Source organism: Schistocerca piceifrons, chromosome 1 (assembly GCF_021461385.2).
Source record: "Schistocerca piceifrons isolate TAMUIC-IGC-003096 chromosome 1, iqSchPice1.1, whole genome shotgun sequence".
Taxonomy (NCBI): Eukaryota; Metazoa; Arthropoda; class Insecta; order Orthoptera; family Acrididae; genus Schistocerca; species Schistocerca piceifrons.
Window position 1 is genome coordinate 1,032,215,606 of NC_060138.1, and position 23,906 is coordinate 1,032,239,511.

Consider the following 23,906-nt stretch of genomic DNA (forward strand, 5'->3'; position numbering starts at 1 on the left):
TGTCCATCTCTCCCCTGCCCGTCACCCAACTTGCAGCACTTCACTGTCCGCCAGCCCCACCATACTATCCCTCCCCTTCCCCGCCCCAGCCTCTCCTTTCCCCCACCCAGTCGCCACTCCCATCATGCACTGGTGGTGCTGCTCGCAGTGTGGTTTCAGTTGCCTGGGACTGCAGTCGTGTGTGTGAGTTGCGTTTGCTTGTGTGTGCCTGCGCGTGCTCATGTGCACACATACATTTGCCTATTGTTGACAAAGGCCTTGGGCTGAAAGCTTTAAGTGTGAAAATCTTTTTGTTGTGCCTGCTGTGACTCAGCATCTCCGCTATATGGTGAGTAGCAACTTTCCTTCTCATAATATTGTTACATTCCGTCTTGGATTTTCCATTGTTTAATAGTTATGTAAAGAATGAAAAAAATATTTCCTTGAAATTTAAGTAATCATAACAAAACATGTACTACAAGTAAAAAAGAACGAGGTGCAGTACTTCTGCCTAGTGAAAACTATAAAACAGCTAAAGAACTAGCAAAGTCAAAGAATCACAAAGTTAGCAATTGGTTTCTGTTTTGGTAGGCTTTTGCGTGTTTATGGTTTCTTTATTTCAGTTTTGCAAGCTACAATACATTTCATTATCCCATTAACGATCCAGTTATTGAACTGGAATGTTACACTTGTTCAGAGTAGATTAAGTTTTATTTTATTCATTTTGATTCTTGGTCAGATATTTTGCTAGTTGAATGATGACTGTTTTCATCCAGAGATTCAGTTTCATTAGCTGCATTAGATTCTGTTATCTTCAGCTTTTCTCCTTGTGATCCATGCTTTCTATTTTTAAGTTTTTTGAGCTGTGATTGTGTTCCATTATTTTTCACATAAATGTATGCTTTTGGATTTGGTCTAATTGAGATTCGCGTCTTCATCAGTGAGTAGCTTGGGCCATGCCAGTCATACCAGTACATTCCTTGGTATTCATGAGTGCTTTGCACTTCACCACCAAGATAACGCCCATTCAGATTGCTAATGAAAGAAAAGCATTATTATTACTATAATACTATTATTATTATTACTATTATTATTGTTGTTGTTGTTTTCGTTGGTATAAAATATCAATAAAATATAATAAATTGTATGTATATTACTCTAAAAATAGTTAAGATGGGAGTTGTTAGTTACCAGCAACTGGACTGAAATTGACATTAAAGAAAGGGAGGGGGCAGATGAATCTCTGGCTTTGAAATTTTTAAAAATGATTTTCCAGCATATAACAAAAGGGAAACAGTAAAAAAATTCTAAGTTTTACAAACACTGAAGGGGAGATAAGTAAGTTTAACTTAAAATGTTCACATTTTAATTTGAGTGTTATTGATATTGAATGAAAGTAGTAGTTTACTTTCCAGTCACTGTTTGTTTATATCCACAACACATTTAAAGGATTTAAACGTCCACCATCAGGTGGATTTGTATGTGTTAATATGACATCTATGTTGTGTTCTGTCTTTGGTATAACCTCTGACACTGGCACTGTCTAGTGGAGAAACAAAACACGATTTTTGGGGAGGTTTTTGACTAAAACGTAAATGTAAGTGGAATACTTCAAGTTGTCACAAGCTCCTTTCTCTGTTCTACTACATCACATATAAACTGTTAAGTTTTGTAAACAAAGATGGTGTCTGGAAACTACTAGGTCAAAAGAACATACATCAAAAACAGAAGCAATCTTTCAAAGTACAAATAACTTATAGTAAACAACTTTATTATTTTACAGTAAGATGCAAAGCATTGTGGAGATCTGTGGACGAGTTATCGATTACATATCTTGGAGTAAATATTTCAAGTAATAGGAGTCCTTTCCTGTCCAGTTTCTATAGCTTAACTTTTGTTCTCGTGTATGTAATTGCGTGACATGTCATGAAACTTAAGTGGATCAATTATGTTCCCAACTGTGGTAAAATTATACATAAATAACAATTTTGGCTGGGGCTCAGAGATAGAAGATAAACGGATTGGAAGGAAGAGAGCTAAATTTCGTATGTGCTAGAGTTGTGAGTTTGTTAAACTTGCATCTGTTATTTGTTATAAGTAAGTAAATGCTGAAGTTATACATTGGCACTGAGTTAAAGATATGCATTAAGATATACTTACACTCTTAACAATACAAAGAGATAGATGTAGTATCAGGATGGCATAGGGCACAAACAGCTTGTTTTATTTAGGCAAGATCTATGAGTTTTGTGATTTAGGCAAGTTATTACTCATTGGGAAAATATCCACAGAAACATGCAAATAACTAAATTAATTCACGGAAATTATAAAATGGGGGGAGGGGGGGGGGGGGGGGAGGAGGAGAGAGAGAGAGAGAATTTTCAAATACGAACATTGGAAGGAAGGAAAGATTGAAGGAGAGTAAAGTTTTTCAGATCTGGAGGTTATTAAGATTATATCTGTTACATGTTATAATTAAGCAAAGGTTGGAGTTGTACATTGCTTATGCTTTAAAATATGGAGATAGATATAATACTTATACCTTTAATTGACTAAAAAATGTAATTAGATACATTAAAAAATCTACTCAACAAGTGGCGGCAGAACACACACATAAAAGGTTCTAATTAGGCAAGTTTTCGGTGGCAGTGGCTCTTTCTTCAGGCAGAAGGGTTGAAGGGGAAGGAAGAGAGGTGAAGGAAAAGGAATGGAGAGGTCTAGGAAACGTGTAAGGTTTCAGGAAGGTCATCCAGAACGGCAGGTCAGGGGAGACTTACGAGAGACAATGAGACAGACAGACTTTTCTTCATCGCCTCTGGTAAGTCTCTCCTGTCCTGCAGTTCTGGGTGACTTTCCCAAAATCTACCCCTTTTTGTAGACCTCTCCATTCCTTTTCCTTCATCAGTCTTCTTTCCCCTTCTGTCTGAAGGAGGAGCCACTGGCTCTGAAAGCTTGCCTAATTATAACCTCCTTTTATGTGTGTATTGTGCCGCCACTTGGTAAGTAGATTTTTTTATCTATCTAATTATATTATTTTGTCAAAAATTGATTGTTTTCATTTTTTGTGCCATTAATTGATATATACATAGTTTTGAGCTGACAGGGTGTAAAAGCTATTGGTGTGTCGGTATATTTGTAAATGACGTCAATCCATTGTTCATTTGGGGAATGTCAGGGTAGTGTAACTAATTATTTATGGTAAATATGAAGAGTAGAGTGCAGGTTTTGTGAGTGCGGAGGGGGGGGGGGGGGGGGGGCAGGATTAAGACACAGATGATGATATTGTAAATGTTGTCATTTTTATCCTTTAAGATGGACTCGTGTTGTTTTCTTTGGTGTTCATATATTTGGAGGGTTTAAAGGATGGAATGGATGCAGCAAATCCGTAGTTTTCCACAAAGTTCAGAATACTATTCTAATTCTACATTTACATTGTATGTGCCCAGTCTCACTTGAGATCGCTCTGCAGAATGGCAGAAATGCTTTGGGTCTATCTTCTGCCTTTGGCTGGATGGTCTTAGATTGATGTTTACCAGCTACTGTGTTCCGTAATATGCTCAGAAACTGGCACTTGTCTGTCACAGTTCATTCTCATTGATATTTATTGTATGAATCTAACATTCGGGGCAATATCTGCATGAAAAAATAGAGGACATGTTTGTGCCCTCACAGTTAACACTTCCCATTATACGTATGATTTAACAGTGCTGCAACTATACTTTGTTGTGGTACTGACAGGATGCATAGGTCATATTTTACATCAGTGCTGTCTACAAGAGCAAGAACTATGATGGGTGGTATGGTAAGGCTGCCTTTGAAACTTGTGACTTCAAGTGTTCAGTGACTAATGAAAATGATTGATGGGTTATGTATCATTCATATCTATGGACATGTCAAAATCATAATCTTCACATAGCTACTAATTAATAAGTTATAGTTTAGTGTGATATCATGCGAGAACACTTTCATTTTTCTGCTTGAAAGGAATTTCAGTGCTGCATTTTTCAGCTTCAGTCATACACTGCTATCTGTGAAATTGCAACCCTCATAAATAAATGATTGAAATTTTAGTTTTTGTGTGACCTGTGAAAAAATAATAAAACATACAAAGCAGTAAAAGAATGTTACACTTCCAGTTTCTCATGAAGCTTTCATATGGTGTGTCAAATGCATTATATTGAACAAGCTTTGAAAATGTATCATTTCAGGTAATTTTTTCAGAGTACAGAGTTGTATTGGTTTTGAGATGAGTACCATGGTAGAATTGCTATTGAGAAGATCCCAGAGGTGTTTGGGGGAGGGGGGGGGGGGTACATGACAGGAATAAGTGATTATATGTCTTGAACATCACTTGCATCATATGAGTATGTCCTATTGGAGTAATGGTCCATAAATGTCACATGCAGAATACTGCAGCATTTCAGTTTCTTATAAATTAACAACAGCCTCAGTTGCAATGTTTACCTAGATTTACCTGCGTTTCAGTTGGGATAACTCAACCTTCTTCAGAATAAAAGGAGCTACGATTTCTCCATGTTGGACGTCAAAAACTAAAAACTATATATTATAGTAATACATCGTCATATTGCAAAAACTTATGTGGGAAAGAGCCTTGGCCCCACTTCGTGACCACAGTACAGCAGCAACGGATGTTGTACTGGAACTGGCTACACCCTCGAGAGCGCATGTGTGATAGTGTCATGCATACTTGTTAACACTGGTACCAACATGTACTCCTAAACTTAAAATTTTTTGAATAACCAGGTGCGGCTAACGAAATTGACATATACGTTTCCTGTAAGGAACAAAGATATATCAACTGTCTTAACATTTGTAATAATTTGCTGGATGTCAAAAGTGAAGGTAGCAATTCATTTATTATTTTAAACCAACCTAGCATATTCGGGCTAATCATCGAATTTGACTGCATGAGGGTAACTACTGATTTGAAATACCAGCTAATCCCAGCTATTCAGCAAATGGGAGTGCTAAAAACATGTTGGCAAGGGTATAATGATTACTCCCAAAAATTATGGCAGATGGAATAACAGTTGAAAACCTTAAAAAAAAAGCTTTTTTGGTTCCGCAGCTGCAGCTGGTCGTTAAGAAGGTTATTTTTGTCATATAGTCAGTGTTTAAAAATTTGTATTTCTTCCAAAATATTCAACCTCGCACCCTTCACTTTGCAATGTAAGAGCCGAGTATTATCTGGAGAGTTGGATGCGTGAGCTTGCACTAAGTGTTCAGCAAATGTCGAACCACACATGCCATCTCCAGCTTCGTTAGCAGCACCCGGTTATTCAAAAAAAAAATTGAGTTTGGGAGTACATGTTGGTACCAGTGTTAACAAGTACGCATGACACACTATCGCGCATGCACTCTTGAAGATATAGCCAGTTCCAGTATAACATCCGTTGCTGCCGTATTGCGGTCACGAAGTGGGGCCGAGGCTGTTTCCTAGACAAGTTTTTGCAATATGAGGATGTATTGCTACATTATAGTTTTTAGTTTTTGACATTGTCCATTATGGACAAATTGTAGTTCATTTTATTCTGAAGAAGGTTGGGTTATCCTACTTGAAACCTAGGTAAATCTAGGTAAACATTGCAACTGAGGCTGTTGTTCATTTATAATTAACGTTTATGCAGTTACTGAGAGGGCTGCAAAATGTTGAAAATATTAATCTTCGGTTTTCCGAATGTAATTATTGCTGCTGAAAGTACCCAAGATTTGGAGCATCTAAGATCACCTCTGATGCTCACTGAAACCATCGTGTGCATCTTTTTTTTATTAATGTTTTGCTTATTTTGCATATGATGCACAAAAACAAACTTTAACAATGTCGTTAAACTCTAGGACTTGTAAAGTGGAGTGAAAATAGGAACCCTTTTCTGGAAGCATCATCTAACAATGATACAGAGCATCAAAGTTATAGGCACTGATGTCTGTAAATGTGCGCAATTTGAGGTAAGGCTTCCCGGACCGAAAACGAATGAGTTGAAAGTTATAGGCCAAAGCCATTCTGATACCTGTGACAGTGGAATACATTTACTGGTACTGGTGTTGCTAGGATTGTAGGGTCGGCAACTTTCATGGGTGGTAGTATGGACCAAAACAATGAAAAGATGTCTAGTAAACATGGGCTCTGACACACATACCTTAAGAGCTATGAGCACTTGTTAAATAGCAAGGTGTGTGTCACAGTAGCGAAGATGAACAGCTGCCCATAGCTCTTATTGTATTTATTTCTGAGCCCATGTTTACTGGCCATTTTTTCTTTATTTTGGTCCATACTATGACCTTTGAAAGTTGCCTACCTTACAATTTTAGCACCAACAATATCAGTACATATATTTAACTGTCAGAGGTATCAGAATCGTTTTCACGTATGACTTTCATTTGTTCCCGGTACAGGGACCCTTATCTCAAATTGCTACGTTCATCCTTCACCATCATCCTAGAAAGTTTGTAACTTCGTCATGGAATCGCCCTGCACTTACACACACTTACAGGTGGTAGAATCTATAACCTTGATGCTCTGTAGTGTTATTGGATGATGTTTCCAGACAAGGGTTCCTATTCAAAATATTATGTACTCACTCTCCTCTACAAGCCCTAGAAGTTTGCAACAGAAATTTCAGAACACTTTGTATGATGACTGGCAGGCTATTGTCACAGAAGTTCAAATTGAAGTGAAGTTATCCAGGAAAGATTATTTATTTGCAACTGGCAATTTTCTGTATTGATGAATTTATTGTGACTGGGAACATCTTTGATTTAATATCACAGATATATAATAAGCAAACACATTTCACAGAAAAGTGCACACCAGAGAATTGTGAATTGTGAGGAGGAGGGGGGGGGGGGGGGGGGGACAAATTATGGGACATTTGTTGCAGTACTTTGCCTTTGTATGAACAGTTTACGTGGAACTCTTTATCATCTTTCACTTTCATATTGATGATATAGCTGAGCAACATCTGTTATTCCCTTGTAATGGTAAATATAAATGTAAAGTTCCTCAGAAGCAAAATGAAGAGCAGTTGCTGGTTGGTTGACTTATTGTGATGGAAAATGAGAAAGAGCCAGTGAGATAATTCAGTGTCACAGTAATGAGGGTGAAAACTGACATAAATGCAGAAGGTACATATTCTATGAAACAATTAAAAAATATAAATCGAGACTCGGTCTTGCAGTGAGGTTTGGGAATGGAACTGCTAAGCAACAGAAGGATTTTATAATTGTGATGGAAAGTCAGAAATAAAAATTTTCAGTAAAAGTTTACTGTGAACTATTAACAGAAATAAACGAGTACCATGCATGCACGTTTTTCAGATAGTTTCAGAAAGATTGGGATACAGCAAATTTTTCTTTGTGCAGAGTACTTATGAAGGATAAGACTAACCATACAGAGTGGACAGATGAATAGTGAGAATGAAATTTTCATTCTGCAGCGTAGTGTATGCTGATACAAAACTTCCCGGCAGATAAAAACTGTGTTCCAGCCTGTGACTTGAAACCAGGACCTTTGCCTTTTGCAGGTGAGTGCTCCACCAACTGAGCTACCTGAGCATGATGGGTCGTGAGTCGTCCTCAGATAACTCATTTAGTAGAGCTGTTGACTGCAAAGGACAAAGGCCTGGATTGAAGTCCTGGTCTAGCACACAGCTTTAATATACCAGGAAGTTTCAGTTGAATAGTCACCTGTAATTTAAATCAAGAATTATTTATAATGGTGTGTCTTGCTATAATATGAATGTTGATTCTCTCAAAATTAGAAATTTAAGATAGAGATTCCACAATGACTCTGTGCTGAAGTATTATTTGACGACAAAGGGTGATTTCTGGTCACACATATACCTTATCTTACGGATATATTCCAATTTCTAACAACTGAGAACAAGCCAATTCAAGAACTGTAAAAGCTGGGCAGATACTGTATGTAAAAAAACAGCAATAATAATAGTAGTAGGAATAATGTAGCTACTGTTATTTCCACCTTGTATCGCATCCATTATACCACCAAGCTCCAGTGTGAGACTCAGCACAATTTCCATCAGACCAGTTGTCGTGATCCATGTCATAAGTAGAGAACTTCATTCCAGCGTGATAAATTAGTGAATCACCTGGAAAAGTTCATATCCATAAGTTCTGTCGTATATTGGATTATAGGTACAATATCTTACTTAGTCTTGATACCTGCATCTCCATCATAGTCTCCAAGTATAGAGATTGGATAGCCTTCAAGTTCTGTTCCAACAGAAAATGCAGAGTAGAGGGCGTACGTCTTAGTGAGTGTGAAATCGTGCATTTCAATTAATAGTTCATGTATCTGGAAAATGCAAACAAATTAATACTGGCCATAAAAACATGATTGATCACGTCATTAAGTACTTCTAAATTTTTAATTTACCACATCATTGGATAATATATGTATTTTTTCCAGTCCCAGCCAGAATTCTCCAGCTAAGTTCCCAAATCCATATTTATAGTCATGCCAGTTCCGAAAGAACTCTACAGAACCTTCATACCGATTTTGGATAACCTGAATGGAATCAGTGTGTTAGCTTTTAATTCATAAACATTGCATAGCAGTAGTTCATTACAAACATGTGCAGGTAATGCTACATACTGTCCAACCTCCATTGTGGGTTTCTTGATCACAGTAGACAAAGAATCCTTTTGTGGATAATTTTGGCTTTATTTTATACACCCCAGAAATATTGTTACCATATTGCTGCAATGCTTTGCAATCTTCAGGGAGTTGTTCATCTTCTTCAGCTTGCAGTTTCATGTGTGGAGTAAATTGTTCTCTCATCAAAGGAGAGATAAAAGAATCCTGTCTTATTTCCATGGTAGCAGAATGAATATCTTGCTTTGTAGCCAATTTGGTGCTTATTGAAGATAATGATCTGAAATTATAATCTTACTGTTAGATACATTCTATTGTTTTTTTGCTATTGTATAGGGAAAGCAAGTAGTTGAGGATGATAAAGGGTGTTTAGTTTTCAAAGCTGTTAGACAAGTGATTTTTAGCTAAGTGCACATTTACTAGCAGAAGAAGAAGAAGAAGAAAATAATGAAATGAAGCTAAGACGCTTATAGGAAGAGATTTGAAAAGTTCATTCAACAACATCAAAATTTTAAAAAAAATCTAGGTATATGTGTTGATAGAGATGCTCACTGTACAAATGACCATCTAAAGAAAGACAGTGTACAAAGCTGCATTCTAGGTTATTGCTTGGAGAAATAGAACACCTGAAAGAGGGATTAAAGTTGTAAAATGAGGAAACTGCAACTGCCTTAAGAGTCGTGCCACAGTACAGTAAGAAGCAGTTGAGATGAAAATTAAACCTTATACAGTGGAAACAGGAATGAGGTAGAAACTACAATGGAAAATTTGGAATAGTGACATTAACAAAGAGGATAACAATTAGCCTAAGCAGAGAGAAACAGTGCGAATTAGTGTAATGGTGTACTAATGTAACAGTGAGTCAGAAAATCAAGAGCCTGCACTTAAAGAATTAGCATAATAAAATACTTCACCAATTGCTGTTGTTGACAGGTGGGTTCCTCTCAATGTAGGATTTTAGAGTCCTGTGTCCCCTCCACCCCTTGTGATCCTTCCTCAACAAATCTGTCTTTTCTCACTGAAGAAGCACTCTGTATCTCTGGAAACTATGATTATTATTTTCTACTTCAATTGTTTTTTTGGAAGTACAGTAATTGTGCATCCGGAAGGTAAGCACTGCCTGAACATCATGTCTCTTCGTAATTATAAAATACTGGTCTGTTTCTGGGACATACTTCCAGATTGGAATATCTGTTTCCATTACTTCTTCTAGCAGGTACTCAAAGTGTACAGTTTTTAAGATTTACAATATTTGATATAGAACAGCCAAGTGTAACTAGCTATTGGCAAATAAGTATTAGCTGATCTTCCATCCCCTATGTTGCTAGTGCTCGTTTGTTACTTTCATTTCGTTGCAAAGAAGGGGGGAGGGGGGAGACTGCTTATCATCTATCATCTTTTAGGAGGAGTGGTTCCCGGGGGTGAAACCCTCTGTATTGTGTTGTACTTTAGTTTCCCAGGTATCACCTCCTGAAGCCATTCACTGAAGTGGACCATTGTTTGTGCAAGTAATTGATTGGGGGGGGGAGGGGGGGGGGGGATTTGCATGGTATGTTACAGCATTATACACTGAGGTGACAAGTTGTGGGATACCTCCTTATATTGTGCCGAACCTCCTTTTACCCAGCGTAATGCAGCAACTCAACTTGGGTAGGACGCAATAAGTCATTGGAAGCCCCCAGCAGAAATAATGAGCCATGCTACCTCAGTAGCTGTCCATAATTGCAAAAGTGTTGCCAGATCAGGGTTTTGTGCAAGAACTAACCAACCAATATGTCCCATAAGTGTTCGTGGGATTCATGTCAGGGATCTGGGTGGCCAGACAATTTGCTTAAATTATACAGAATGTTCTTCAAACCAATCACGAACAATTGTGGCCCAGTGACATGATGTATTGTCATCCATAAAAATTCCATCGTTGTTTGGGAACATGAAGTCCATGAATGGCTGCAAATGTCTCCAACTAGCTGAATATAACCGTTTCCAGTCAGTGATTGGTTCAGTTGGACCCAGTCCATCCATGCAAACACAGCTCACAGGTTAATGGAGCCACTACCAGTTTGCACAGTGTGTTGTTGAGAACTTGGATCCATGACTTCATAGGGCCTGTGTCACATTCAAACCCTGCCATCGTCTCTTACCAACTGAAATTGGGGCTCATCTGACCTGGCCATGATTTTCCAGTCATCTAGGGTCCAATCAGTGTAGTCACAAGCCCAGGAGAGGTGCTGCAGGCAATGTTGTGCTTTTAGCAAAGGCACTCGCATTAGTTGTCTGCTGCTATAGCCCATTAATGCTAAATTTTGCTACACTCTCATAATGGATAAGTTCATCATATGACCTGCATTGATTTCTGTGTTTTTTTCACACAGTGTTGCTTGTCTGTTAGTTAGCACTGACAACTCTATGCAAACGTCGCTGCTCTCAGTTGCTAAGTGAAGGCTACCAGGCACTGCATTGTTCGTGGTGAGAAGTAATGCCCAAAATCTGGTATTTTCGGCACAACCTAGACATTGTGCATCTCAATATGTTGAATTCCGTAATGACTTCCAAAATGGAATGTCCCATGCATCTAGTTCCAACTACTATTCCATGTTCAAGGTCTGTTAATTCCTGTTGTGCAGCCATAATCATGTCGGAAACATTTTCGTGTGAATCACTAATTACAACTGACAGGTCCTCCAATACACTGCCTTTTTATATCTCGTATACGTGATACTACCACCATCTGTATATGCGCTTATCATTATCCCATGACTTTTGTCACCTCAGTGTAATTAAGAGGTTTGTTCTGAGTGACAACTTAGTGCAGTGGTTAAGATATGTTACTGACGTACTGAAAGCGATGGGTCGAGTCCTGTGACATGCATTTTAAATTCTTAATCATAAATGTTTATTGAAATGGCTTTCATCATTATATTTTGTTCATGTAATTTGTTCAAATGTTGTTTTTTATTTTTATTTATTTTTTTAATTTTTAATCCTTTGCTGCATCATTTTAATCCCCATTTTAACTTTATTTGCTTCATTTTTTCTACCAATAACCCATTTTTGTTTATAATCTTTGTCCGTGTTAATTACCTTTTTGTATCAACTTTTCTTTAATTTCTTTAGTTTTTGTCATTTTATATTTTTGTCCATGTTACTTTCGTCACTATTTCTATTCCTCATTTTATTTATGCAATCCTTTCTTTCATTTAAATCTTCATCTGCATTATTTTGTCCATAGTGTAAATAGAATTTATGTTTTAAATGTTTACATAATGATTGTTATCACTCAGAAAGAAAAGTAAATTGCACAACAAAAAATTAATTTTCTTTACTATTGCGCAACAAATATAAATACTAATATATTATTTCACCTTTTGTTGTTTGGTAGGTGGATCGACATTTTCAAACTATTAAACATTACAGTAGGTAAATAAAAATAATTAAAATTACATGGACAATTATTCCAAATGAAAAAGAATGATAGAAAGAAAAAAGGAGAGCAAGTAAAAATGTTAATATAATGATTGAAACGATAGAGTAACTGATTAGAAATATAAAATTACATTTGAACTACTTAATTGAATTAAAATTAATTATTGTTGTTCAGTAAAGATTTAACATAAAAATTTAAAAGCATCAAACAGGATTAGAACCCACCACCTTCAGCATATCAGTCATAAGCATTAACCATTATCTATGCTGCCATGCGGAATAAACTTGTTAATTACCGTGTACTAGTGCAACACTCAAAAGTCATTTTCATCAAAGGGCTCACATTAGTGAATAGCTTTAGGGTGTGAAACCTAGGAACATAACTGAACACCGTGGTAAAGGTGGCTTCAAAAGTCGATCCCACGCCTGGTGACCACACTTTGTTAGATGTTCAATGAAATGTGTCAGGCAATTTTTATTGAGAATGGGTCTGCAATGAAGAAACATTTAGGAAGAGGATTAATACATGGAATAAAATGAGTAGAAGGCAGCCGTTTTTGTATGGTTTCCTGAATATTTTCGGTACAAGTTTCCAAATTGGTTACAACAGTGTACCATTTTGGAGATCTGCCATAAACTGATGGTTATAGCACACTATAGTAATTATTACAAAGAAAATACTTACTTTGTTGCATTGATTAATGTTGTGAAGTTTCTCTGTGTGTTAACCGCAACATTCTGTAAGTTTTTCACTATTCCCAGGATACTGAGAATGGAAGTTCGAACAATGCTTAGCTGATTGTCTGATCTTGTTTCTGCTGCATTTATTGCTCTGCTTCCTGATGTTGACATAAAATATGAATTTTTAGTATGATATTCAGATTTTCTCATAAAGAAATTGAGGAAGTAATACTAAAAATTATGTATGATGAAATGCAAATAAAAAAAAGAAAGAAAAGAAGGGGGAAAAAACAAAACGCAGATTACAATCAAACAGTAAGCACTCAGTCATGTAGTCTGTGCCATTAATTTATATGATGAATGCTGTTGAGAAAGAGAGAAATTCAGTCTACGCATAATATGAAAATATGCATATTTCTTGTTCTCAGTTTGTTATTATTCTCATGAGTCTTTTGTATACCCTTTGTTTTTCTTGATCTCATCATAATCAGTGTTTGGCTCTGAAATACTCTGTTTAAGTGTTCAGTGGCCACAGTCTACATTAGTAGTATTTCCTAGCACTGGAAGAAGCATGTATCGATAATATCGCTAGACAATTAATTGAACAGAATGAATTTGTACAGGAAGCTTCCGAACCCTTCAGAATTAACACAGGTGTTTGACACCAGACTCTCACCAGTTCTCTTCAGTCTGGTCTTAGACAAGGTCATGAGAGAGTGGGATAAAGAACTACAAGAGCGAGGACGAGGAAGAAGTATGAGATTTTCACTCTGCAGTGGAGTGTGCACTGGTATGAAACTTCCTGGCAGATGAAAACTGTGTGCCGGACCAAGACTCGAACTCGGGACCTTGCCTTTCGCGGGCAAGTGCTCTACCAACTGAGCTACCCAAGCTTGGGTAGCTCAGTGGGTAGAGCACTTGCCCGCGAAAGGCAAGGTCCAGAGTTCGAGTCTCGGTCCGGCACACAGTTTTCATCTGCCAGGAAGTTTCAAGGAAGAAGAAGATTTGAGGTGAAATGTCTCACTTTTGCTTACGATATTGCAGTAATTTCTAAGGACAAAACAGATGCAAAGATAATGATAAAAACAATTCACCCATTGAACATAAAAACAACAGATATAAGTATAAATATAGACAAATACAACACAGAGACATCAAAAGAGTGATTAAGTTTAAGTATTTGGGAGAATGGACACAATCGAATGAGTTAGATAACACCACAAGTAAAGATAGATTGAAGAAAATGGAAGTAGCATACAAACTCACCTGAAACCAATTTAATAAAAGGTCAGTATCATTCCAGGCAAAAAATTAAACACTACACAACTACAATGAAACCAGAAACACTTTGCGGATCTGAATGCCTAACAATGAATAGCAGGGGTGATCAGAATAAAAGGGGTGAATAAGAAGAATTGGAAAAGAAAGAAAGGAAAGGACTCAGATAAATTTTAGGATCACAAAAGAACAAAGATAACAACTGGATGAAGAAGAGAAATGAAGATCAATACGGAAGCATAGAAACAATCACAAGAGATTGATTAATGGCCATATTTACAGAATGAATGACAATAAGCTAACAAAAAAAAATTAATTTAATTTCCAAATTAAAAAATATCACAGGATGGCTGGAAGAGACAAAAAGGGACTTGAGAAAACTTAACATCACAGAAGGCACTATACAGGACAAGGGAACTGATCAGTACTGTGAAATTTCCCATCCAACAACAAAAATCACAATCTAGCAAGATGACGTCAAATAAACAGAGGCAGGCCATCAACCAATGCATGAAGTAGTTCTGGAAAGATAAGAAGAAAAATATAATATATACCTTTGCCTTATGTTCTGAGGTCATGAGAGAGTGGGAAAAGAACTACAAGAGCGAGGACGAGGAAGAAGAATGAGATTTTCACTGTGCAGTGGAGTGTGCGCTGATACGAAACTTCCTGGCTGATGAAAACTGTGTGCCGGACCAAGACCCTCACTCGGGTACAGACCCTCTATATACTCCTTCCACCTTTCTGCTTTCCCTTCTTTGCTTGGAACTGGATTTCCATCTGAGCTCTTGATATTCATACAAGTGGTTCTCTTTTCTCCAAAGGTCTCTTTAATTTTCCTGTAGGCGGTATCTATCTTACCCCTAGTGATATATGCCTCTACATCCTTACATTTGTCCTTTAGCCATCCCTCCTAGTCCATAATGCTGTACGATGTTCAATTATACGATAGTGCAATGTACACAGTGTCAAGAAAAGTAAAATTGGGGTGAAATTAATTTCATCTGTGTGATTTTAACCATGCTGAGTATTTTATTGTAACTTGTTTTAAATTGGCTATCTCATCCTTTCATCAAATCTGGCATGCTCTGATTGTTGCTCATTCTGGTCATTAAAAAAACCTGTATCAATAACATTCACTGCTAAGGAATGAATTAAAATGCACTTGCTTAGATTTTTTATACTAAGTCTTGGAGTTTTTATACATTTATTAGACCTGCTGCAATGAATATAGTTGAAGACAGTGAGATATTTGAGAAAATTATCAGGTTTTGTAATTCATTGAAATTAACCTGTGTATTAAATAAAGTACAATTTATTACATCCTAAAATAATAACTGAATTTATGTGCTTGACTCAATATTGTTAAAAGATAAGTGTTCTGATCAAAAGGGTCATGATATCAAAGAAAACCAGTAACTTGTTAAAGCTGTGAAACAATCTAAACAGCACAAGATAAAATTTGTAAAAGATAGTGGTGTGCTAAAACAAGAAAAGAAAAAACAACCAGGTTATGAGTGCTCTGTTTCCAAGAAGGCTTGCTCTAATTTGAACTGAATTTTGGTAGATACTCTATTCAGTAAAACCTGTGACCTGAGGTGTACAGGAGAGGTTGCACTACTACTTACGTTTTTAATTCATTTTTTTGTGACATTTTAATTGAGCACCACAACACTGTAGCTGTATTTACAGGTGGGTCTAAACAGGGGGACTCCGTTTGGTTGCTCTGTTGTTTTTTTCCCCATCGTATCATCAAGATCAGACTGCCTCAAGATTTTACTGTCTTCGAAGTGGAATTATAGGTGATCTTTAGGGCATGGAGCAGGTGAGGCATGTCAAGAGCACTAAATTTTGTGTTTGTTCAGATTCCCTGAGTGCCCCTCACTCTATACAACTTGTGTACCTAGCAGATAAAGTATCCCAGAATATCCATGGACACCCTACTCTGATTAAAAAGGCAGGGGAAGGAGGTGTCTTTCTGCTGGGTGGCAGGGCTCATGGATAATGTGGGGAACAAAAGGGCAGATGCTAGCAGCCAAGGAGACGTGTTGTGATCCTCAGTTAATACAACATATCAACATCTTTGTTTCACATAGTTCTGGAAGGTCACCATAAACTGAGAAATTATTATTCTTTGTTGACTACATTCTACAGAGTTGTTGACACTCCTTGTCTACTGATACAAAGAAATAATTTGAAACTAAGTATCATTGAATGTGAAAAACATTGTTAGGTGGAAAAAACTGGGTCTATTACTGTGAAGTTTTGATGGTACCTCCCAAAGAAGTGGTATTTTAAGATGAGTGTACCATTCATTTTGATGACTCCAGATCATGGTCTGTCAACATGAGATTAATCTGAGAAGTTAAAATTCAAGTTCATATAGATGAGAATTTTAACTTGTGCTTCCAGTAAAAGCAAGTAATTTACTTTTCATGTACAGAAAAATTTTACTGAAAGAAATATGAGAAAGTACCAAATAGGCTAGTGATCTAATATGTAAATCACATATCCCATTCACTCTGACACTATCATAACATTTTCATTAGATTTGTAAATAAAACATTGGTATTTCTGGTTTACTTTGCATGTTCTTACATGTGGTTGAAGCACTATACTCTATAGTAAGCAACCAAATCAAAGAATATTTTATTTTACTCCTGGTTTACCAATTGCTGCATGCTATGTGGATTACCAATCCCCAGAATATATATTTGACACACATGTTCATGCTGATTCTTACTTGTTTCTGAGAACATCCCTCGCAGATGTTCTTGTCCTTGGTTCAGGGCACTTGTATCCATTTTTATAGATTCAAGAACTGAATCAATTTTACTGCTCTGCCAATCAAGTTGTTGTACTCTTCGACTTACTTCCCGGAGTTCTGACTTCACACTTTCACTCTTTTCCTGCATCTGCACCTCTAGCTTTGTTAGCCTGAAATAAATGGTCTTCTGATTGGTCAATACAGAGAAGGATGTATGCTAATGGAATAGGCTTTGTATCACATTTTGTGTTAATATATTAACTAGCTATATCAGTGGCAGTTCATTTCATACTGATTGTGTGATAAACATGTGACACTGGAATTTGTGAAGCTGCTCATCAACTTCTACCTTTCATATCAGATCAAAATCTATAGTAGTTTTATTGCTGTTTATGTATTAGCCTTCAAATGATACCGTGTTTTATGCCCAGGAAGCTAAGAAGATAGAAAAAGAAATATCTTGAGTGACACAAAAATGTGGAATTGTTATTAATTGGAAGTACTGAAACTTGGAATCATCAGGAAGTGGTAGAAGGGAAATATAAGAATTGTGAGTGAATTCCTGTCAAGATTTGCCTACCTAACTTAATGCTAAATATATTGCTTGGAGCATACGTGGAAGTTCAGCAGTGGAGCTCTAGTAAGACTTTCTTTGTTTCCCAATATGTTGAAATATATTATTTGTTTTAAACTTTGTCCATTATAGAAAGAAAAGCACTGAGGATGATGAACAGATCCCACAAATTTTGAACTCTTGCACAATATTTCTGAAAAATGCCTGTGCTAGTCAAGACAACTTATTCAGCTTGTGTTGTACTCTGGGTTGTTTGTGTATCTTTTTTTTTGGAAATTTTGACAAAAACATTGTGAATAATTTTTCCTATCTATACAAGACATAAAGTCAGATTTTGGGAAGAATTATTGCCCTAACCAGATAAAGAGAACATTTGTGATCAAGTTTGGCAATAAAAGGGCCAAAGCACTGGACTCATTTTCATATTAAAATGGAATTGAAATTCCCATCTGACCTTCCTGGTTGAAGGTTTCTGTTGTTGCTTTATTATCATTAAAAATAAAGCGAGAGAATACTCAACCATTTTTATTAAGATTATCAGACTATTTGGCTTGGAGATATAAGTTTCAGTTAGCTGTAATGTTCATCATATTACACAGGTTCTGTAAAATCAGTATTTATGCAGTAGATGAAAACGACATCTGAATATTGTAACAAGAAGAGTGGCATTGTTCACAGTATATCCTTTGCAAGTAATGTACATAATATCCTGATTTATTATGTGTTAGGAAATAGTAATCAAGAAGTAGTTCTTTTGAGTAGATTAGCACTAATTGTAATTGGTTGTTAGTATACTGGAGAGACCTGCAATGCCTGTTAATATACAGTTTCACTCATTTAGTATCTCAGAAGACTCGGGCTTCACATTCTACTTACAGAACATAGGATGTGACTGAATAAATGAATAACTGACTCTTGTCATTATATCACTTTGCCCTCTTCCTATTCAGTCCCCAAACTGGTAATAAGTTCTTCCAGTGGGACATGAAAGTAGTATTGGGTTAACTTCATCCCATACTCACAAAGCAAGTTTCAGATCCAAAATTTGCACTTACAAGATATGAGATGAGCTTTTTAGCTTACAACAATATTAGCTTCTATTTTGAAGTGAACTTCTGTGCTCCAACTATTCATTTTGCTTAATGCTATGTCCAAATGTAATTTACTTAACTGTAATTAATAAATAATATTAAATGTAATGAATTACCGGTATTCAATTGTTTCTGTTTTCCTTAGAATCTGTTCCTCCATGGTCAAAACAGCTGTAAGACGATCTTGTAGTCTCTGAAGTAGTAATGTATTTTGCATCGCATTGTTTTCTTTCTCACTATTTTCACTGGCATCATTTTCATTGTACATCTAAAACATTGTTTGGTCTTGAAAAAAAAGGTGGTAATAGCAACAAAACATAATATTTGAAATGTTGGAATGGCAGTAACCAAACTAATCTCAAAGTTCTTTTATTTACATTTTCTACAAGGAGAGTCAGTTATTGTTAACCTTAATTTATTACATCAGTAGTGTGAAGCATTTCTTATGCAAATCAAAATACAATTTGAGTGAAAGAATAACTACTGTAGGTGATTTATATGTTTCTAGCATCAGTGAGAAGTGACAGAATTCGTTTCTTGAATCAAACAATGGACTATAAAGACTTGAATGAAAGGTCATACTTTTGTTGTTGTCTGCTGGTACTAGCCCTCAATCTGGTGACCTGCTCTAATGATAGATAATTGACCTCATACTTTAAGCAATAATGTACTTACATGATTTATTTAACGTATTGACATGAAAACCCACCTCAGTCGCATTTGTAAATCTTCCTAAAGTGTCCCGTGCCCTTGGCAGTTTTCGTCTATTGCGCACTTTAACCGTTGTTTCCAAGTTTCCTTCTGTTGTAGTCTCATGATTAGCAGAACATGTATAAGAAATAAAGCAGCTAAACCACAAGAGGGAAAAGATTACATTCATCTCCATCGGCAGATTTGTGCTCTTGTGTTTTGCTGTTATCAAACGACTGAGAAAGTACTGTGACATTGCCTGTTATATAGCGGCATGCGTTACAGAAACATATGGCAGACACATTTTTTGCTGTCAGGTCATTCTTTATTTTTCCATGGGACTTGCCGTGCTCTCATGTTCCCTGTTTTTGTCACACAACATCTGCCTGCTCAAGTTTTTGTATTGTGGTAGTACTCTTGCAATGTAGTTTCATATTTATCTGTTACAATTTTCTTCTTTTTTGTAAGTCCTCTAGTGTACCAGTATTACTGGTAACTGAAGCACAGTTTGTATTTTACACTCCTCAAGATCTCTGTGAGTGAGAAACATATATTCTCAAGTATGCTCATTTCTTGTTTTTTAGGTCAGGGCAGATTTGGAAAGGTTTATACAGCTGTTAACAACCAGACTGGTGAATTAATGGCTATGAAAGAAATTCAGCTGCAACCAAATGATCATCGTACGATTCGCCGGGTTGCTGAAGAATTACGTATATTTGAAGGAATACAACACCCAGGACTTGTGCGATATTATGGTGTGGAAATTCATATTGTAAGTGTAATACACTTAAATATTATTTGGCTTTTTGTGTTCCATCTGGTTGTGGTTTGACATTTTCTGCTCCTGTCCTATGATGTATTTAAGTTTTGGAATTGAGCTATATGTCCTATAGCACTTTTAACTGACCACAATATCTGGAGGTAAGACAAAATAGAGTGAATGCTTATTATTATTGTTTTCAATAATTAACATCACTAAACAAATTTATGTGCCCTGTTTCGCAGGAATATATTAAACTTTCTGCCATTGCTTGTAAATATTGTTGCTGCTCTGTGGTAGTAAGTGAGACTTGTTTTTTATTCATTATTCCCCAGATTCTAAGGCACATTGCATTTATTGATTTGGTTTTTTTCCGGAAATTATGTATGTGCATTCTGCAAGTAGTTCAGTTTAATGATTGGCTTAGTGAACGAACCTCTTGCTAATTAAGCATTTCCAGGTATGTAAAAAAAGAATAAACATATAGACTCCATTTTGTACATGCATTCATTTTTTCAGTGTTCTTTGTTTAATTTTGTGTTGTACTGCTACCTGAATTTGACATCATTTAGGGGGCGATCATCAAAAGGGGACAGAATTGAAATTTAGTGTCTGTTGCTATTAATTTTACAGTTGTCAGTATTGTTCATATATAAAAAATAACTAACTTACTTTCTTTCAAGGATGAGATGCTGATTTTCATGGAGTTTTGTGCTGAGGGGACTCTGGAGAGCCTAGTAGCTGCTACTGAAAATGGTTTACCTGAAGGCTTAATCCGTCGTTACACTTATCAGCTGTTACAAGCTGTAAAAACTTTACATGATCATGGCATTGTACATAGAGATATCAAAAGTAAGTATCTCTCTCATATATTTCCTTTTTTTATCGAAACATTTTGTTGCAGTCTGTACAAGTTACCATTGAGGCTATATAATGTGTCACATTTTTATTGTTTGATAATTATTAAAGGGAATAGTGTCTTGATCCACTGAGAATCACTTACCTACTGCCAAAGAAATAACTTGGGGAAAACTTACGTAGTGCATAAATATACTAGAGGAATACGCAAATGAACATCTCCAAAGATGTGAGGTAGAAAAGCCCAATGTACATGGAGCATTGATAGTAGGCATTTGAAGCAGTGATTCACTGCACTATGCTTTAGGCATTGTAGGAATTATTTATGGCTCTTGATAACATTAAACCATAGAACTGCATTAGAGTTGCCAGAAGAGTTGAGTCATTTCCAGCATCATAGGTGAACAGTAAACATCACAGAAAACATCAGTAAATATTTTTTCAGTGAAATAATTTCATGGTCCTGTGGACCAACATGTTGATCAATAAATGTCCACTATATGGCATTTTGGCTGCTGTTAGTCAAAGGAAGTGTATGCGCCTGTTGTCGTGGTTCTGAGCAACTGTTGTAGTCGTATTCATGCTAGGATAGCCACATTGGACATTTCATAATTGCTGATTGAACAGCAGCTATGGCACAAATTAGGGTGAATATGGCCTCAATTGTGCCTTTCAAGATCATCAGGTCTTCTGTTTCATTTCATCATCAAACCTCCAGTGATGTTGCAAAAGACTCATCCAGATGGATGAAAACAAACGGTTGTATTTAGTGATTAGATTTTGTCTTGTCATCGGCGATGGTCATTTGTAGGTGTACCATCAACTGAATAACAATTACTCGAGTGTATCATGTTGCAGTACATGGGCCCAACTCGGGGATTAGTCTGTAGAGAGTACTATTCTAGATGACACTACAATTTTTCTGTTTGTCTAGGGAACACTGAAGCACCCATTCAAAGTACATAAAATGACATGGTGGATAATTCTGGACTGTCTGTGGATGATACTGTTGCTTATAGAAAAGTTACGCCACCAGAAAATTTTTTGAGGTGCAGGAAGACTTTCAGTGAATCAATACTCGGTTGGTGCAGGGCCCTATTGAACAGCTCATTGTCAGTTGCTGGAAACAGTTTCAGCTGTAAGATATCTTAGTATGTTATCAGGATGAGTAAGAATAATGGAAATTCTTGAATGGAGCAATACATAAAATAAGGCAAAGGCAATTACTCACCTATAGTGGATCAGTGTGTGAAGTACAGAAACTCTTCAACAGAAAATAGTTTTCACATTAGTTTTCGAGCATTAGCTTTTCTTCTGGTGGCATTACACACATTCACACACACAACCATGCAGACATCCAAACGTACATTCCAGTAGCCACAGTGAGACAGTAATCTTGGCATGACCATGATAATGTGTGCACGCAAGCGCGAGTGTGTGTGTGTGTGTGTGTGTGTGGTTGTGAGAGAGAGAGAGAGAGAGAGAGAGAGAGAGAGAGAGAGAGAGAGAGAGAGCGAGAGGGGGGGGGGGTATATGTGTGTATTTACTAGCACTAGAATTGGAGCTAATCTCCGAAAGCTGGTGTGAATGCTGTTTACTGTTAATTATTTCTGTGCTCCACACATTTATCTGCTATATGTGAGTGGGTGCTGTATTTTACGCTGTATGTATCCACAGCAGTTTCAAGTGGAATGCTACAGAAAACTAGTTATGGGAAAGTGAAATGCCAGAGTGAGAGTCATTGCAAGAATCCTAAGGAAAATTATTTCATCCATTAAGAGGTAGTTTATGAAACTCTCATTTGCTGATTAGTCTGATTTTACCAGATTGGTTTAACATAGGATGTTGAAACGATACAATGAATGGCAATGTGTTTTGTCCCAGGTTTGTTTGGAAATTTCTCTTCCAACTTCAGTAGCAGATACGGCAAGATGCAATGTATATCATGAAGTCTATCTGCGAATACATGTCTCAAGAAGAGAGTCAGCTAGCATGTTACTTTCTCTGAGTTATATCCCATACAGTGTCTATGATGGCAACAATCAGAGAAATTCAAGCTCAGTGACAATGAACAATCATTCTTTGCATGAACTTCACAGATAGAACAAGCGGGGAAGCCCATTCTGTAGCCATTCACAACTTGTCAGGGAGCTGTTTTCTTCCAATAAAACAATGTCCTTGCACACACTCGCCAAGACATTTGTCAGCTTTCCTGATCAACACAGTCATCAGACCTATCCCCAAATGAGTATGTCTGTGAAATGAGATAGTAACATTTGGTTTGGTATGTATTACTAATAACATCCCTTGACCAGTTGCAACCATAGGTAAAATTAGTGCAGATACTGTCTCTTAAAATGACATCCAACAACTCCAAGCTGTGTGCATTATTGCAGTATTATATTGTCCTAGAAATGATTCTGCACTTGTTCAGCACACCCATAGATTCATATTTGAATAAATGTACTTTGTGTGAGACCATAATGAGTTCATTGTTGGACTGTTTGACAGTAATCTATTTTCCTTTTCTTTCAAAATCACCAGAATGCCAAAGCAGATACTAGGTCATTACCATTGTGTTGTTTTGTTGTCATATGTGAAAGGATCTAGTTTTACAAATGTAGGCACATCTCCTGTATCCATTCATCATTACTGAATATTTAGTGACCATCATGCTGACAAAAAGCTTGAGCAGCAACTGGGTGTCTCACTATTGATGAGAATGATGTAGAGGAGGTTGCAAAAGGAATTTCATTGGTACACTCTAGGTATCAAGTGATGGTACACTCTGCTGTTGCTATTGATTTATATTTGTAATTTTGTGTGTGGCCCATGTGTGTGCAGTAATTATGTTGAAGGCAAGTGTAGTAATGTTGAAGGCAATGTATTTGTGATTCTATCAGAATACAACTACTAGTGTTTTGACATGCACCTAATTATTGAGTTTCATAGCAACAAAAAGGTGATCAGCAGTGAGGATGGTGACAGGTGATTAAGAAATATATATTATATTATTTGCTAAATGTTATCATACAGAAAGTGCAGTATGATATGAAAGGGATCCTAAAGAGGCTTTTTTTTATTGGAATATAAATACTTGACATAATATTTTTTAAAAACAAAAGAAATGTGTGTACAGATTAAGAACCATTGGGCTAATGAGTTTACCAGTT

At 36.6% G+C, this 23,906-nt stretch overlaps 2 protein-coding genes across 3 annotated transcripts in view; one reads left to right on the forward strand and one right to left on the reverse strand.

The window, feature by feature from the left end:
* The window catches only part of LOC124724436 (mitogen-activated protein kinase kinase kinase 4), a 209,989-nt gene that overhangs the window by 182,526 nt on the left and 3,557 nt on the right, over positions 1 to 23,906 (forward strand). For both annotated transcript variants that reach the window (XM_047248448.1, XM_047248449.1), the window contains exons 19-20: positions 19,700 to 19,887; positions 20,559 to 20,727. In XM_047248448.1, the coding sequence (XP_047104404.1) occupies positions 19,700 to 19,887; positions 20,559 to 20,727 (357 nt within the window). The remainder of the gene's footprint in view (positions 1 to 19,699; positions 19,888 to 20,558; positions 20,728 to 23,906) is intronic.
* LOC124724712 (angiopoietin-related protein 7-like) lies at positions 573 to 19,386 on the reverse strand. The gene is made up of 9 exons (XM_047248450.1): positions 19,135 to 19,386; positions 18,542 to 18,693; positions 16,737 to 16,930; positions 12,720 to 12,873; positions 8,612 to 8,891; positions 8,393 to 8,524; positions 8,179 to 8,311; positions 7,979 to 8,105; positions 573 to 1,014 (listed from the first exon to the last, which is right to left on the reverse strand). Exons 1-9 carry the CDS (start codon positions 19,369 to 19,371, stop codon positions 699 to 701), a joined length of 1,725 nt encoding a protein of 574 aa, XP_047104406.1. The 5' UTR covers positions 19,372 to 19,386; the 3' UTR covers positions 573 to 698.

Excerpts from the sequence above, each read along its gene's own strand:
- LOC124724712 (XM_047248450.1), bottom strand. The coding sequence starts at position 19,371 with ATGTCACAGTACTTTCTCAGTCGTTTGATAACAGCAAAACACAAGAGC. Across the intron at positions 18,694-19,134 it reads GATTTACAAATGCGACTGAG|ATGTACAATGAAAATGATGC; the intron begins GTGGGTTTTCAT and ends ACAATGTTTTAG. Across the intron at positions 1,015-7,978 it reads TATAATGGATGCGATACAAG|CAATCTGAATGGGCGTTATC; the intron begins GTGGAAATAACA and ends TTCTTTCATTAG.